The 19,087-nt window shown below is 25.0% G+C and overlaps 1 protein-coding gene across 1 annotated transcript in view; it reads right to left on the reverse strand.

Moving 5' to 3' along the window:
• Nucleotides 1–16,322, reverse strand: part of LOC136978053 (guanylate cyclase soluble subunit alpha-2-like) — a 64,069-nt gene extending 47,747 nt beyond the window's left edge. Inside the window, exon 1 of the mRNA XM_067273697.1 lies at nucleotides 16,017–16,322. Within this exon, the coding sequence (XP_067129798.1) occupies nucleotides 16,017–16,205 (189 nt within the window). The 5' untranslated portion in view covers nucleotides 16,206–16,322. The remainder of the gene's footprint in view (nucleotides 1–16,016) is intronic.
• Between the last annotated feature and the right edge of the window lie 2,765 nt (nucleotides 16,323–19,087).

The following is a 19,087-nucleotide window of genomic DNA, read 5'->3' on the forward strand; positions in this document are numbered from 1 at the left end:
TGTGTTTCGCACTCCTTTAAACTTCGTTCCCAAATCCATTCTTCAAATCGTTCCAATTCTTTCTTAAATTTTTTAAAACTGCTTTCCAAATGCTTCGCGTTTTTATCTTTTCACGTAATTCGGATTACTTTAAAAAAATGTTGTATCGAGTAAGTTTACTTGTCTGCACCTTTTTTCTTTCTTAAGTTACATTTATTGTGTCAACGACAACCAAGAAGTTCTGATTATCGCTATTAGACATCTGATATCAATGTGATTTTTGGTTCATATTCGCCTTCTGACGGGACATAATTTCTTTTCTTGTCTAGAAATCTATAGTACCATTTGTTTCTTTAAAAGTTTTATATTCACATAGGTCATATAAACTTATAATCACCGAGAGGTTCAAATTTCTTGATGGCTCACAAATAAGAAAAATGTATTTATATCTCATTACTAACCCTTTAAGTTAAGAAAACTAAAAGGTTATTTCTTCTTCATATAAGAAAGAAATTAGTGTCAAGTAACAAAGAACACGTATTTATTTCATCCTGTAAATAGGTCTTTAGCTTCCTATCGGATTTCTAATTGTTGTTTGCTTCGTGGAAGAACAATTTTCTTGTTAAGTTCGCTCGGTTAACAGAAACAATTACCGTAACTAATGAAAAGAAAACAAAAATGCAACTTTTTTAATCTTTACTTTTTTAAAATTTATGGTAATATAATAATTTTAAATTTACAAAAATTAATGAGAAATGGAATCAGATTTATAGAAACATGAATAGTTATTACGGTAGACACACACTTTTATTAATAAAAATTTTATTTTCAACTATTTTGAAAATATTATAATATTTAATTTTTTAATTATGTAAAGAAAAAATAAACAAATTTAAATACTAGAAGACTATAAAATTAATTAGACTAGCTCTAGTTAAATTTTAATTATGTGTTTGTATAGAATTTCCTGCATATTTATCATTAAATTTTCTCGAATAATTATTAACAAAAAATTATTTACATAACTTTATAAACATTATTATATTAGAAAATATTAACCAGATCTTATTTATTTACAAAGTGAAAATTGGTTACTTGTTATAAATTTAATTTTGTATGTCCTATTTTATAAACTTCAACTGTTTATATAATAATTTAAGACATTTTATGCTCTTTAAAATTCCCACTTGCGTTTATTTTTATTTTATTTTATTTTATTTTTAGTTTTATTAAGATATATTTATCACAAAGAAAATTTCAATTGGATACTTTTAAAATTCCTATCTATTAGAGTGGATCTTTGATATAATAAATTCTCAAAAGATTGAGATAAGTCATTCAGTAGTATCAAGGGTTTTCTATATTCTAAGAATCTTATTGAAAAAATCAAAAAGAAAATCATTGTTTGTTGAAAATGATCCTTATTTAATGTAAAAGATTTATTGGAAAGAGTTTATACAGTTAACTTTATAAAAGAAAAATTTCTTCAGAAATCTCACCACTGGGAAATCAACAAAGTTGAATAACTTGCTTTGAAAAAGATTTAGATTTATTAGCTAAATATTTAAAAATATAAATATTTAAAGGAAACGTTTATTGCTTACTATAAAAAATATGTAAATTTATAGTGTTATTCTAGAAGATAAGCATTTCGAATGTGATTTATTGTGACTTATTTTTCAAATTTTATAAAAATATGACAAGTTATTTTTAATTATATAATTTCTGTAATTCCTTAAAACATAAAAATTGTATTCAGTTGTATAAATTAAGATTTAAGTCAGAAAAATATAAGAAAAATACAGTTTACAGTTATTAAAATATTTTTATTTATATTCGCAAATATACTAAAAATCTGTTGAAAATAATATGTAATAGATTTATTTAAAAGTTCTCCTCAAATAAACAAAAAAAAACTTTGTAATAAAAATCCTATTAATGGATTTTTATTACAAATGGATTAATGGATTCTCGTAAAATGCTTGACAATTTGAATTTTTTGTCAAAACAAATAAACATCTTTTAAATATTCAAATAAAGTTGTTTACAAGATTAACAAAAAATATATACTCAATTATATTTGAAGAATGAGTAAATATTTGGAAAGAAATATAGTTTGTTTACGGAAATAAATGAATTTTTAGACTATTTACATTAAAAATCTCTTTAATTTTAAATAATATAAAGACTAAAGTTTGGAAGGAAACTACAACATATACCTTTTAATTTACTAATCAGCGTAAAAAAAATAAATTATAAATCCTTATGGAATTGAGAAGAGATCTATAGACCATATAGCTCATAAAAATAAATAAATTTTTATCAAAAGTATCTCAAAATGACTAAAAATAACACATATAAATATTCTAAAGTAAAGTTTTACAGAAAAAAAAGAGGAAAAAAGTATACACGTAACTATATATAATGTCAACATTAGTGTATAAGTAAAACAAACTAATAATCAAAAGAAAAAGCTAAAGGAATAAAAAGAGTTTAAATGAAAAAATCATTTTAGAAATGCAAGCACAGAAGATAGAAGCAAATACAAGATTTTAATAGATGTAGATGCAAATATACAGGAGATTTTGTAAATATTTAAAATAATATAAATGACTCGAAGTTATGTATAAAAAAATAGACTTAGTTTAAAAAAATTTAGTTAACTGTAAAAATGAAAGAAAAAATAATTATAAGAGATGTGCATTGAAAATAATTTAAGTTTTAAGGCATTTTTTTCAGTATTTGGTTAAATAAATGGACAAATGTAACAATTATACGAAGAAATCAATATATTATTCTAGATGTAAAATTATCATTTCAACATAATAATGAGGAAATTTAAACTAAAATAGGAAAAAAATAATAATGAGAATAAACATTCGACCTCCCTTTATGGCATAAGAAGAAGTAAGCGAAAAAATATTGATGAAGATTGGAGGATCTTAAAATTTAAAACTAATGAATATTTTTTTCAGATAAAACTAAATAGAAATTTCATAAAAAGATCTTCTATCTAACAGTAAATTATGAGCAGTTTATGTTTATTAGCGATGATAAACTTCCATAATATTGCTACATATCTAGATAAAGAATGACTGTTGCAAAGTTATGAATAGCACTTAAATGCTGTAATCATATTAAAGGATAAATTACACAGGTCTGCAATATATATATATATATATATATATTTCCAGGTACATGGGATATTTTTGCTGAATTATATGTTTTAAAGATCGGAGATTCTAAAAATGACTTCCGTAACATCCCATCACGTATAGGTTTTTTTTGCAAAATAAAAACAAATTTTTGATAAAAACTCTTATTTATTATAATGAACTAAATATATTATATTTTCTTACAACTAATCAAAAAATTGTTTATGATATTTATACACAATTTTAGATCTACTCTTTTTTCTTATGAAACCTTTCCTTCTTCTCTTTGATGCTTCTCCGAACTCGTTTCCGATTTCCTCTCTGGTTTCTCGATTGAGCATTCAACAATAGTCAGCTAAAATAATGACATCCCATTTTCATTGGTAACGTCTCTCGATATCACAGACACCCTGGTGAAATCGTTCACCCTGCTCTTCATTGTAGGTTCCCAAGTTTTCGGGAAAATAGTTAATATGGGAGTGTAAGAAATGAACTTTTAAGCACATCTTGCATCCTTAAGCTTCATACGCTGCCAGCATGCGTTGTACAATGGTTTTGTAGTCAGGATCCTTAGTATTTCCCAAAAACTTATGCACTACGTTCTTGAAAGAGTCCCACGCTTCTTTTTCCTTTTCTCCCATTGTTTCTAAAAAGAGGGGATCAGATAAAAGTTTTTATATGTCGGGGCCAGTGAAAACTCCCTTTTTAAACTTGGCTTCAAACAGTTTCGGGAAGTTGGAACACAAATATATGAAACAATCCCCAACTCTTGGCAGTGATTTGATAAACTGCTTTATGAGCCCCAATTTAATATAAAGCGATGGTAATAACACTTTTTCTGAGGAACCAATGTCGTATTGATGACGTTTTTCTTGCCGGGGGTTAAACTGTCTCATAGTGGCCAGTCAGTATTTGTCCAATGCAGCTGTCTCGCTCTACTATCCCATAAACAAAGAAAGCAAGGAGTATAACTTCCCTGCTGACCCAACAACGTGGTTAGTATTTTGAAATCGCCACAAACCATCCAGTGATGCTTTTGATATTTGATTTTCTCAAGAATTGTAGCCAAATCAGTATAGTTTTCTTCCATATTAACCGAGTGTCCCATAGGAAGAGATGCAAATACATTTCCATTATGCAGCAAGACTGCTTTGAGGCTAGTTTTAGACGAATCAATAAATATGCGCCATTCTGATGAATCATATTCTATTTCAACGCACTTCATGAGCACATGAACATCATTACAATAAACCAGATTTCCCTCTTTAGAGAAAAAATAAGTAAATTCTCTCTCTCTCGAGGTCCCGGATGATAGCAGGTTTTTGTTTTTTAATCTTGATCCTAGCAATTCGGCTGCATCTTTTGAAAAACCTAAGTCTCTTACTAGGTCGTTGAGCTCACTCTGAGAAAAAAGTTGAGGTCCTCCGTCAACAGAGAAATCTGAGTTAGATTCGTCCTGGGAAGCTAATGTGTCTGAGTCCTTTGACTCACTCAGGATGTCATCTAAATTAGAAGGTGGCTGTGGAACTGGTATTTCAGAACCATGGGACACTGGACGAATAGCTGAGTCAAGGTTAGGGTAAAATATTTTATTTTTATTTTTTGTATTAAATTCTTTAACATCTACCGAACAGAAATAGCAATCCGTTGTGGGATTTTCCTGTTCACGCCATATTATAGGAATGTCAAAACGAAATGAGTTTATTTTACCCTTAAACAACAAACAAAGATCTTCCTCGCATCTTCTGCACACCTTATGCGGAGCTCATGCTTTGTCTTGATCTCCAAGTTTCAATTTAAAATACGCAAAATAAACTATCTTCACAAACTCACTCATGTTTCTTTGTTGACTTTTCACTGTGTATTCACCACACACACATCAGAAGTTGTCGGGAGAAATTACACAACCTCTGCGAGCCATATTCCAGAAATAAAAATACAAGCACAGTAGTGTTCGAATGCTGAATATAAACTGAGTGTGGGATTAGATGACCAGCGAGATACTGAACTTATTTAGCTTGTTAAAAAATGATCTAATCCAACAGCAGGTTGTTTAAATTTATTCCTAGTATCCCAGATAACGTGTCAAAATATATTCAACGTTACCAGTAATATTACTATCAACTTTTAATCTGCTTCTACACGATCATGCGACCTTCCTCCTAATGCTAAAACTACTTAATCCACCTCCCCCTACCACTATTCTCTTCAACCATGAACATTTTTATTTATTTATTTATTTATTGCAGAGTCCAGCTATAATTGATAGAATTAATGTGAGAAGTCTTCGTTTTAAGGCCATTAAAAAAATACTAATTTTAAGTTAACTAGGAATTTTACACTAAATACAAACAAAAACTTGAGTGTAACAAAAAAAATTGACGAGATGGATTTTTTGGGTATATTTTTCGTTTTTACCAAGTTGAAATCTATAAGAAAATGTATAAAAATCTTATGCAGTTTTTTACTTGCAGACCTGTGTTATTAGTCCTTACCAAATTCATATAGTGTATATGTTACTGTAAAAGACCAAAATCCTGCGAATGTCAACATTCTCCAGTGAATGTCGGCATTCACACAGTCGTTTCGTGCATGTACGAAATATTTTCTAAATATCATTATTTCTCACTTACACGGACATTCAGCATGCACTGATGTGAACGTTAAATAAAAATATTGTTCCTCGCATTTAGTCGTAAAACAATATATTTTTTTTTTTTTTTTTTTGCAATTACAGCATGTACAGCCTTCACTTCCATTTCTCGAATTAGTTGCAGCTGCTTGTCTGAAGTACATTTTTTACATAACGTAACATAAACTAATTTAACCTAACCTAACCAAAAACAAACTTAAACGTAACCTAAACATATACTGACATTAATAATACCACCAAATATTTGGTCTTTCACCAATGGGCTGTCGTATGCCTCGACATTCACCGGAGAATCTCGACACTCTCTAATTTTGGTTTCTCACAGTAACATATATATCATCAACAGTGCTCAGCAAATAATCATATAGAAATAAAAAACACCTTAATTCGTTGCTGAGAACGAATTAAGGTGATGTTTATTTCTATAGTGTATATATCTACTTGTATAATTTGTATAGTATAAAAATAGATTTTCATCTAGATAATTAAAATAAGAGGCATCATAGAAAAAATTTCGTTAATTTATTATTTTTATACTATAATTTCAACTTTGTTTTATTTCCAAAAGTTTAAAATTAAATAACTTGCATCAATCGTTGTTTACCTAAAAACTAAATATATTGAATTAGCCAACGAAAGAGCAGAATAATACAGTTTTTAAAGGACATTAATGTTTTTATAAATATCCAACTAAACGAGTACATTGAGAGAAAAAATTAGTGATAAAATTCTTCGAGAATTTACATTAATTATTCGCAACTCTTTGAATTAATGACAACAAAAACGAAAAAAACATTTAAAAAATATATTTTTAAGCGAATTTAACCGTGTGTTAACTTGTATTTTAATTTCAATAATGGATTATCTTCTATTAAAATATATTTTAAGAGAAAAATAGTTATAATATTGTTTTTATTTTTAAAAAGAGCATTAGTCATTATACTTTTTAAACAAAAATATACTTTTACATGCGTTAAGTGCGTTAGACACTTCAAAATCTTCCATAGGTTTTAATAAATAAATAAATAAGAGTAAATAAGAAATATTAGTAATATATATAAGATATATAATATATATATATATAATAAAAGGAATCAAAAGGATAAAAACACCGTTACATACATACTTTTATAAATGAAATTCTCTTATGTTTTGAAGAATTTTTCAAAGTTTGGTAAACAACACTTACTTATAGATATAAATAAATTACTACAGAACAAAGTAAACAACTTAAAGAAGCTTTCAAATTCATTTATATTACATTTTCCAGTCAAGATTTGAAATCTTCACCAGAAAATGTAACCTATATCGTGTCTTGTTTTTTAAGTTGTCACCTGCTAAATTAAGCTTTTTATTCTTCAAAAAATTTCACCTTAACATAAAAATCAATATTAAAGGATATAAAAAAATTATTTAGACATAATACTAATTCAATAAAGTATGTACATATTTTCTGTTTATACATACATCATTCTGCAATTGCTTCATAAAGAAACACGAAAAAATCATCATCTAGAAAACAATATTTTTAAGAAAATTTATAAAAGTACTTTCTACGATAGAAATCAATCTTTTGTATCAAAAGAAATGCGTATTTTTACTAAATTATATATTTTTGTTTTACTTATTTTCTATTTAAAACGCTTAATAACTGAATAATCCGCTTATTTTTCATTTTATCTCGAATTAAAATATAGCATCTGTAATTACTGATTTACAGATTCATGTAATAAAAATCATTAAATTTCGTACGGAATATTTATTTCTTGCTTCATACGAAGAAATTCGATTATAAAATAGTTCGTTTTTTAATATTGGACTTATTAAAGCAGCAGCATCTCTGAAAACATCAAAGAGAGTAGTGAAAAAATTCACGCATTCTTCTTAATAAATTTTCTCATAAGCATAAGATATAAATAAATAAGTTGAATATTTTTTAAATATATTCAGTTTTAAACAAAATTCGTAACAATATTTTGAAATCTGTTTCGATTATTAAATTAAGATTAGCGTTATGTAAACTTAAAGTGATAAAGAAGAGTTGGATGCTAGAAGAATATATAAAACCTCGAAAACTCAATAAATACTCCTCACTGTATGTCATAAACTGATAAAAATAAATTACGATTAACTTTCAGCCAGTTACAAAAGGATGTTATTAAAGTTCTCTGTTGACAAATGATGAAGTTAAAGAGAAACGACCATAAATCTGATACTAAAGTAGTAATTTAATTGTAAATAATATTTCTCATTTTAAGCAAAAACAAACTTTATAACAAATTATATAAAATATTAAAACAAAGATACATAAAATGTCATTATTTGAAGATTCATTCAGACGAAAAGAAAATTGTTTTCTTAATTTAAAATAGATTGATTTTATTTAAATTTATTATTTTTCTGGCAAATTACTTTATTGATTTGTGCCTAATGGTAATCACAACAAACATGAAAATAGCAAAAAATGATATTAAATAGAAAAAATAGAAAGTTGATATTTACTAATCGATTTGCAAAGCTGTTTATGAAGCACAAAATAAATCAATAAAATTTCTTGACTAATTTAATAGCAAGTGGAAATATAAAAATTAGTTTAAATATCTAAAAACTAAATAAAAACTCGAATCTTTTTAAGATATTGAATGATATATGAACGAAAAAAAAAGAAAGAAAATCCATCTAACTGATGACCTAAATTGTGAAATATTATGAGAAAGAACCGATCTTACATTTAGTGTGTCATCAATTCAGTTCACCTCATATTAAACATAAACAAAAGCCTTTAAATATTACAGAAATAGTCAAAAATATCTCTATTAATTGAGAAATATTCGAGGCATGATGTAAAATTAACAAGAATAAATGAAATGTTGGAAAGTTTTAAAAATTTAAATAAGTTTAATCGAATTATACTTGTAGTTTAATTTGTTGAAATCATTCAACGAAGAAAATGCAAAATTACGAAAATAATTTATGATTGATGGTTCCTAAAATAACATAAATTCTTTGCTGAACATATTAAACATTTTAATGGCATAATGTTTAGTTTTAATCTTTAAAACTGTATTTCTAAACAGTAGTAATTTGAATGGCAGATGCGAATGACGAGTTTCATCTTATCGAATAAATTTATCATATGATGAAATTCTTCTTAGAATTTTTGAAAATAACGTCGTTTAGAAAGCCGTTCATCTTGTTTAAATTCCAAAAATAAATTTCCTTTTCATATTTTTATAATATGTTTTTTCATATATATATATAATATAGGATTTTTTATTTTATAAATCAAACAAACAATAAAAATATCAAAAATATAAATGAAAAAATTGAAATAAAAATTTTTGTAAGGAAAAATTAGTTTTTCAGCAAAATTTTAGTAGAGTTAAATAAATTTATAAATTAATTTATTATAAAAAATGCATAAATTAGAATATTTCAGGCATATTTTATATTTTAAAAAATCCTTAATATATTTTTATTTAATGCCTCAATAAAATTAAATATTTACGATAAAGTTATTAAATAAAATTTTTATATATAAGATCTATTTAAAAATTTAATAATATTTTGAACAAACTTACTATCTTTAAAACATGCAATGATCTTTATATTAGATACATAGTAAAGAAATATAATTTTTTTCAAAGATCTAAAAGAAAACACAAAGAAAATTAATACGTTTTTTTCATTTGTAATATGTAATATATCTATCAAGATTTACAATAAATTTTATCTCAAAAGTAAACAAACATTTGTATGTTATCAATACGTTTAAATTTTTAGAAAAACATATTTTTATCAGTATTATAAAGCCTTAGAGGTGACATAACTACTTGTAGAAATCTTAGTCCCTTAAGCAAAGGTCCTTCTAAATCTTAGGGCACTCCAATGCTTAGAACCGTCACATATTTCATAATTTCATATTTATGATATATAATTTCTAGTAATAAACTAATAGTATACTTCTATTTAAAAGTTATCGTTCCTAATCAGAACGAGCCCAAAACATAAACATCTTTCTTATATAATTAAACAAAGTCTCATATTCATACTGTTCCATTGAATCAGTGCTCAGGGCTTGGCTTGGGCTTCTTTATATCATGGACCCTTAAGAATCATTCAAATTTAGTGAAAGATATTCTCAGAAATAATTTTGTTAAAATAAGGTCCTTCATTATAAATTTTTTCTTTATTCAGCCAGAGGATATCTTATAAATGTACAGCACATTATATGTTCTAAAAACGGAATGGTGTAGATTGAATATTATAATTAAAATCAAATTATACTATAAGAATTAATAATAAATTAAATATTTAATACAAATGTACAGTATTTTATTCCACACACGTAGAAATACAATATACCCTTTTCATTGTAATGAAAGGGTTATACAAATTTCATTGTAATAATATTTTACGTATGTGTAATAAAGTAAATTTGCATTGAATATCATAAAACAGGGAGTAAAGGCTTATTCTTTAATGTTAATAAAATTGAACTCCTAAAATATTCTGAAATTTTTCACTTAATCGTTACTAATCTTTCAACAATCGTACTGCAATACCACATTTAATTATTGCTAACAATTTTTGATAAATGTTCACTTATAAATTAGGATCGATATAGTAACACCATTATGTAGTGTTTAAAAGCTAAATTACTATATATATACCGTTAATACCTAGAACTAAACTACACATAAATTATAAATTAAGGAGAAGTAAATTATAATGAAGGATCAAAGTCTTGATAAATTAATCTGATCCATTTGACGATTACAAATTATTAATTAATAAGTGACCAATATTAATGAAACAGAATTAAACCATAAATATAATTCCGTTTCGTGTAATTCTCATTAACGAATATCTGAAATTACTGTACATTTCATTTTTTGCTGGTTTATTTTTACAGAAAGAAAATAAATAACACGAATTCTTTATGTAATATTGAGAAAGTTTAATTTATTTTTTTAACCTTTATCAGTTGTTTTATATAAAATGCATCGTTTGGTACCATCATTATCGGGTTTTTCTTTATTATAAACTTGGCTTTGACTCAGAAATTCCATTCTGCAAGAGTGCCAAAAACATAATCTTTAAATCAAGTTCAATCGATTCTACAGATATTTTACTACAAACTTTTAAAAATTCTTTCAGATTTCTTTATAAATTTTATTTATTATATATAATAAAATAGTTTAGAAACGAAAACTTTATCAAAAATTGTAAAAATATGTTAAAATATCAATGTAAAGTATGATTTTATAACCATAAATAGCAGAATTTTATTAAACAAATACATATAAATCAAATTACTAAAATAATTTTACCGGAATTTTTGTTAAAAGAGTAAATAGAGAAACATTTGTATCTCGTGTTTATTCTTTTAAAGAAATCAATGAAAATTTATCCTTTAAAACAATTTTCTTTGTGATAAAGTCTGAAATGAACTTCTCTAAACAGAATAAAAGTTTTATATATGACCAGTTCTTTTATTTACAAAATAAAAAAAAATTTAATTTTATTGAATAAATAAATAAACAATATAGAATGTTGATATTAATTATTATTTATTAATTTATATTTTTAATAATTAAATTTGAGTAAATTAAATACAATACAATCGCATCTATTTATGCGAATTTATTTAATATTGACATTTTATTTATGTCAACAGGACTTTTATTAAAGATTATTTGCATTTAAGTTTTAATTTGTTATATAATAACGCTTTTATACGGTTTTTGGTTCATGTGCATATGTTTAATATGAAACACTAAAAATTATGTTTAAACTATAAAAAAAGAATCATTAAAATGTTCTCTACAGAATAACATACAAGAAGAGTAATTAATTTTAATTAATTTATTAATTAACTTAGTTAAATTAAAGGGTAATTACATCGTTTTCATGTGATAATTTAATATAATTGAGACATATAAAATAACAATATTTTGTAGATTTTTGAGAAAATTTATTTTAGTAACATTCATTACAAAGATACTCTTACATTAATTAATTTTAATTATATTTTTAATATGATAGGAAAGATAACAAAGAGTAATTTGTGCAATTAACTTTGTAACACTTTTTACGATAATTGACACAGACAGTCTTAAAAAACAAAAATTATAAAATTTCTATTCGAAAATTATCCATATCTCTACATAGAAGTAATTAATTTTAGCAGAGATTATTTAGAATATTAATTAAAAATATTATTATTAACATGAAACTCTCTCTTCGTTTCTATATCTGTACGACGTATCAAACGAGAAAAATTAAATTTTATAATAATCTAAGTTACATAAATGTTTCTAGATACGTAGAAATTAATTATTGATATCTCAAGGTAAACAAAACTCTGCAAAACGATGGTTTTACTCAGTTTATATTCCATAAAACTGAATTGTTCCCACATAGAACGTAAGTATTATTTTCATTTAATTTTTAAATATCCGGAAGATTTCTTTTTTAATTTTTATCACTTAAAATTAAGTTTTAAAATGACAAAATATAAGGAAACAGAAGAGGAAAAATTAAATATAAAAATTAATTTGTATGAGTTTTTTTAACACACAAAGCAAAATATTATAATTAAGAAAGTGCAATGTTCTTTCTTATTCCATAGCGAAACAGAAAAATGTGTGACATATTTAAGTCTTATATGATACTAACGCTTATTTGTTTATCAACGGTACTTAGTTTGTGTCATTGACAAGTTATACGATACATTTATCGAGCTGAAATGATACTCAAACAATAGACACGATAGGGCTTGGCTTCTACAATTCAATTCTGTGTTATGGTTATAACTACAACTGTAAGTATATTTTATAATATGAACAATACATTTATCCAAATAGAGGTTTTGTTTCATAAAACATTTCTAAAAACTCGAATTCGCTCATTACTTCAAATGTTAGTTTTAGAAAGTTTTAATGTCTTGATATATAAAAGTTATATTTAATAATAAATATTATGAAATTATTTTGATATGTTTTTATAGAAAATGTAAAGTGCATTATAATAAGAATTCATACGAAAAATTCACTGGTAAGATTTAAATTAATAAATTGAAAATTTATAAATTTACTTATTACTTCCATTAAAATTTGGATAAATGTTTAAAAATTAAGCCCCAAAACTGATTATATAAAGAGATGAATAATACTTTCTATATGTAAGTCTTATTTATTTTCTCTAAAATCACAAATTTCTCTTGAATATTTCCTAATACACTAATTTTTTTTATTTATTTTAAGAATTTATAAATGAATAATTTTGAAAAAATTCATGAAATATTTTAATTTAAAAATCAAACTGAATACGAATCACTTGTAAAGAAGCCAAAAACAAAAATATCTAAAAAATTAATTTAAAATTTTTGATATATAACTTAAGTTTATAAAATTTTCACAAGTTTAAAAAATAAAACTAAGATAAATGATTTAAAGAAAATGTAAATTTCTGTTACATTTACATTCAAAAAAGAACAGAATAAACATTTATAAATATAACTTTTCAGCATTCAAAGATAAGTTCGTTGTCTTTTAATAAGGAAATAGTTATAGACGTTGTTATATGCAGTTAATATATATAAATTTTTGCAAAACTAATTACGTTAACTCGAGAAGGAATTGAAGTGATATTAACAGGAAGCATGAGTAAGTTTACTAATTAGAGAAACAAGATTCTTAATTAGTTATCCTTTGATCTAATATAATTCAAGTATACTGCATAAATATTCATTTTGCAACTCACAAAAGTGATATTTAAAAAGAAGTTTACTTATATTAGAAATCTTAAGAATGTCACTTGAAAATGGTATGTTTAAAATATATTTATCATATGAAATATTCTAGATATTTAGAGATTTAAGAGTATAACAATAACATCTGACGTACTGGTAAACCATGCGAACATTAAGCATTCTTGTAAATGTCCTTTATTGTTGTATAATTTTTCGTTAAAAATTTACAGAAAAGTTCATAATTAAAAATAATAAAAGATTATCTTTAAGTTCACTGACTGAATGAAAGTATTGATATAATTATAAGTTAATGTATGTTCTTTCATTTTCTAAGTCTAATTTTCGTCATCCTTAATTTGAATAAATGAATCGCATTTCAACCCAATTTACTTAAAATTAAATTTATCTTAAAATCTTAACGTGTATTCGAGTAATGGGAATCGTTATTTAAGTCTAATCAACTTTGGAGATCAGAAATAGAAATCAAGATGAAAGTTACGAAGTAAGCTCAGGAAAATCTGTTAAGTAATTCGGCTGCAATTTGACAAAAATTGTATACCTATAAGCTCCTACTGTCGTACGTTCGTTTGTCCGTCTGTCGGATGAAATCTGAGACCAGATGTGGAAATATTGAAGGCGGGAGACCCCGATTAACTATATACGAACTTTTGATGCAAACTGGAAATTATGTTATTTCAATTCAAAAATTTTCCACCAAAAAGTGTTAGATAGATGACTGGCACGACTCTATTGTTAAATGAAAAGTATGATGTACAGGGACAAGCCACTACTAATGTTGAGGTGGAGAGCATATATTTTAAATTAAGTAATTTAAAAATATGATTAAGAAGTGCAGAACCAGGCAACGTGCAATTATTTATTGTGACGATGTCACAATAAATAATTGTTCAAACTAAGTATCTTATTTAACAGAAAAATTACAAAAGTATTAAAATTCCTGTAACTAGTTTACAGGAACTAATTTACAGTAACTAGTAAAACAATTTTTGTTAATTTTTTTAAATATAATTTTTTATCGATGCATTTACTATATTTAGTTTCATATATACACATTATAATTATACATAATTAAATTTTTTATCTTTAATAGTTTATTTATTTATAATTTTAGTTAATACATTAGTAAGTAAGTTAACTTTTTAACGAAAATTTCAATGAAGAAACCATAATTTATTGTATATAAAACAAAATTTATATGTCGAACAGAGTTTAATTCGTTAGATTAAAGAAATAATTTAACTGCAGAGTAAAGGTTGTTGGAAGTAGTTTGTTGTGATAATAATGCAGTTTATATGGTAATTAATGATGGCAATGCCGGCCAGATGTTATAGAGTTTAATTCTTTAAGACTTTTCATCTATTCCGAATGTAATTTTATAAAATTTAAAGAATTTTTTAAAAAAAAAATCTAACTAAATTTTATTATGCTAGAGGCTTTGCCTACTTATTTAGAAATTTCGTTAAGATACATTGATTCTCAGTGCCACCGTTTTTTTTTTTTTTTATCATAACAGTAAAACTTTCTTGGCTATTTTAAGCTAAGTATTATATATAAATATAGAATACATATATATAAAGCTGTTTAGAGCGTTAATATATCTTAAATAAGTTTATTTAATTATAAGAATTCAAACACATTTTTACTTTATAAAATAAATTTTCTGATAATGAAAACTTGTTGCATTTAAAAATATTACTATTATTACATTCAACATTAACACAAATAAATAAAGAACTAGGAGAAGTAACAAATTCTAAAAAAGGTATTTTCAAGATAAATGATTTTAATTCATTATTATTAAACGGAAAAACGAACTTCACAAAAACGGCAATTTTCTTATACGTACTTCCACGAAGTTAAAGATCGATTGGTCTTTTGTGAAAATATTCTATCAAAATTGTTATGGCAGCTGAACAATAAAAATGATTATCATCTAGAAAATTACACACGCATTTTTATATTTAATTTCTATTTTTAAAAATATTGATAATAAGTATGAAAAAATTAGAAAAAATAATTTTTGTAAAGAATAAAATCTGAGCAGTTAAAAGTTATGTTATTTGAATGAAAGAATAAAAGTAAGAATAATTTCATAATTTCTTATAAAAATATATGCAAAATATCAAAATATTTGAATAGGAAACGATAAATTTTTGTTAATATTTTACTTTATATCAAGTATTACATAAGAACTATTGCATGGTAAATAGCAATTTTATTTTAAAAATGTAAAAGTTAATGAGTTTAAATAAAGAGTTAATTAAAATAATAGAAAACACTACAAAAGAGTAAATTACACTATTCTATGAACTAAATGCTAAAGTTTAATAATAAATAATAAAATTAATGAATTTTCAATACTTTAGAACATTTTTAGAACAAAGAATCGTGTTATTTTTCTGAATGGCCTATTTATCATAAATTATCATTGTAATCCACATATAGAGCTTACCGAAGGACTAATGAGACTCAACACAGCTACAGTCAATCCACGTAGATCTAATCTTTCCAATTCCGGAGTATCTGACTTAAGTTTCGATAGATCCACGTTGCTGTTTTCAGCACACGATTTTTCTTCGGCATCATTTTCTACAAGAGTTTGTAAGGAGCGAGAAGCACTTCTACCAAATGGACAACCCATGCTCTCATTTATAAGTATGCTACTTTGGCACGACCATTCTTATTAGCGATGAAAGGAGTGCTTTAAGTTTTAACAGTTTTTGGTGCATTGTTGTAGGATGTAGTAAGGAGCAAAGTCTTTCCCTCTCTCGCTCTCCGGGAACTCCGTCTTTGACTGGCATTATATATGTCGCCCGGTCAATACGTGACGGTGGAGACGAGCAGCGAGTAAAAGGTAAACTATTTTGGTGCTAAATGGATAATAAAAGTCACTCTTATAATAATAAATTTGTTATTTAATTACGTTTATAGTTGTAAAATCGTGTTACTTATAGAAAATGATAACGTCTTACTTATAAAGAAAGATACAAAAGTATGATTCTAAGTAAATATTCTAATATAAATCTGAGTGGAAAAACTTGTTTTAATATTTTATCGATATTGCTTTTATATTTAATTTTTATAAGTAAACACTAAATATATTTCGTTCCTGTTTATCATTTTAACAAATAATCTGGTAATAAAACAACAAATTAATATAATAAAAGTATCAAATGATTGCAGATTTTACTGTGAATTTTCTTAATTCCATAATTTTGTCCTTATTTAAATAAGAACAAAATTGTTCTGTCTACATTCTTAAATAAAATCCTATTCGTTTACTTGTTATGAATTATATTTCGGATACTATATGCAGTAAATATATATTCAGACTTTTATATAATTTAATTAAATAAAATATTTTCAGAAAGAATTCTGAAAAGAAACTAATTTTGAAATATAAATGATTTAAATTATATTTCTATACACGAATATGCATTTTATAGTTACCTTCAAGTGCTTAAAGCAGAGTTGTTATCTTTGATATAAGAATTAAAGTATAAAAATTCGGCATAAAAATAGTTTAAATTTTTGTTAAAATCTAAAATTTTGCCTTAAAGATGAAATTGATATCACGTTCTTTTACGAAAATTAAACATATTTATCCAGAATGTTAATTATCCAGAACTTTATTTATCATCAAAGATAAATAAAATTCTGGATAATTCAAAATAATATAGGCACTATCAAATATTTATTTTAAACATTTAAATATTAACAACTTGTAAATTTTATATAGATAATTTTCAAACGTTGATTTTATACTTCACATCTTAAAAATATTCTAATCGTTTTTTTAGTCTTTGATTCATTGTAATTTAATTTATCATCTAAAATATTATAGTGAACAGAAAGGTTTGTAAATAATGTATATAAAAATACTGTATAACTAAATAAGTGTTTTCACAACCTGCTCCTAAACTTCGATTTTTTAAAATAAGTGTTTAAAGAAATACTTATATTAATAAGCTGAGGCGGCAGCTTAACAAGCAACTTTTGGAATTTTGTAATGTTTTTTTTATGTTTATCGATTTTTTCTTCATTAAAATTATATTAAATATAAATGTATTTTTTACATAATATAGTTTTTTCCCTTAAATATCCACGCTATGCACTAATCAATAAAAACTTAAATATTCATTAAAGCAAAACTCACTAATTAATTGATGAATTCTTATTATTAGTAACAATATATGTTATAGATGCTTGGAAACCAGAATAAAACTTTCAAAGAAAGTTAAAAATTGTTATATTAATTTTCAGGCAAATGTATACGAAATTTCTTTCTAAATATATTATTACCTATAGCATTAATATATAGTATTAGTTATAGTTATAGTATGTAAATTATCTATATTATTACATTTAAATATAAAATAAATATAATATTTTATGTATAAAATTTATGTTTTTCAACTTTAATAACATTAAAGTATTATTTTAATTAATATTATTTCAAAAAGGTTATAATATTAACATAATTCACGAAATTTAAAGAAAATTATTGCGAGAATTAAGTGAGTATTACAAAATTTCTATATAATGATTCACAGACAAAAGTCACTTCTACTGTAGTCGAAAATGGTTCCTTTACGTTATTTTAAGTTGAAAAATCTAAAACTGGTAGGAAGAAAGTAACACTATCGAAAACCTTTTCCCGAAGACTTTTAGTAGTTTCTACTTGTAGAAACTATTAGGAGACTTCTGTCACGAAATTTTAATATTCATTTTCTGTTCCGAGGATCCATCTCTCTGGCGTCAATTCTCATGATGTTATTATATTTGACTCTCTCTACCACATCGACAGTGGAGACACGAGATCGTTTTTTGACGGTGACACTCTGTATCAATAAATCTTGTTTTAGGGCCAATAAATATGATTAATTACTAAATTTTATTTCCTATGTAATTAATCTGTAATCTCATTAATAATGGTTTTTGATTAATATATAAAAACAAGCACACGGTTTACAATATGACAATCATATTTTGTGCTAACCAAAATATATACTGTCCATCAATTATCTATCTCTTTTTAGCTTTTCTAAAGCAATTTATTACTTTAGTGCTGCCTAAAAATGTTGAAAACTTCTAAACGCTATGATTCAATTTATCTCATAAAATATGAACCAATTCACCCCACAGAGGCCACTTTGGAAAATGTTACATGTTTACTGGAGCAAGGCTACTACACGGTTACAGCACTGCTGAGTTATGGAGAACGAAGATCTTACTCTTACGTAAACGAGGTAAGGAAATATTTACTCTTACTGCAACTTAAAGTTGTGAAAAGTAAATGTAGTAATAGCGTGGAGAATTCAATGGAGTAGAAAAATACAGTAGTGGAGACTTGTCAAAGACAGTGATTGTCGTAACAGATTGCGAGGAAAAAACGCATGGACCGGAAGCAACCATGTTTCTCCTGATTCTAGAAACTTTCAAAGTGGCGTTTGCCACCAAAATTTACAACTAATTAATTTCCTAGTTGTAGATCTTGAAACTGATATTAACCTTATCACCCCT

Source organism: Centruroides vittatus, unplaced genomic scaffold (assembly GCF_030686945.1).
Source record: "Centruroides vittatus isolate TY-2023 unplaced genomic scaffold, ASM3068694v2 contig_487, whole genome shotgun sequence".
In the NCBI taxonomy this organism is placed as follows: domain Eukaryota; kingdom Metazoa; phylum Arthropoda; class Arachnida; order Scorpiones; family Buthidae; genus Centruroides; species Centruroides vittatus.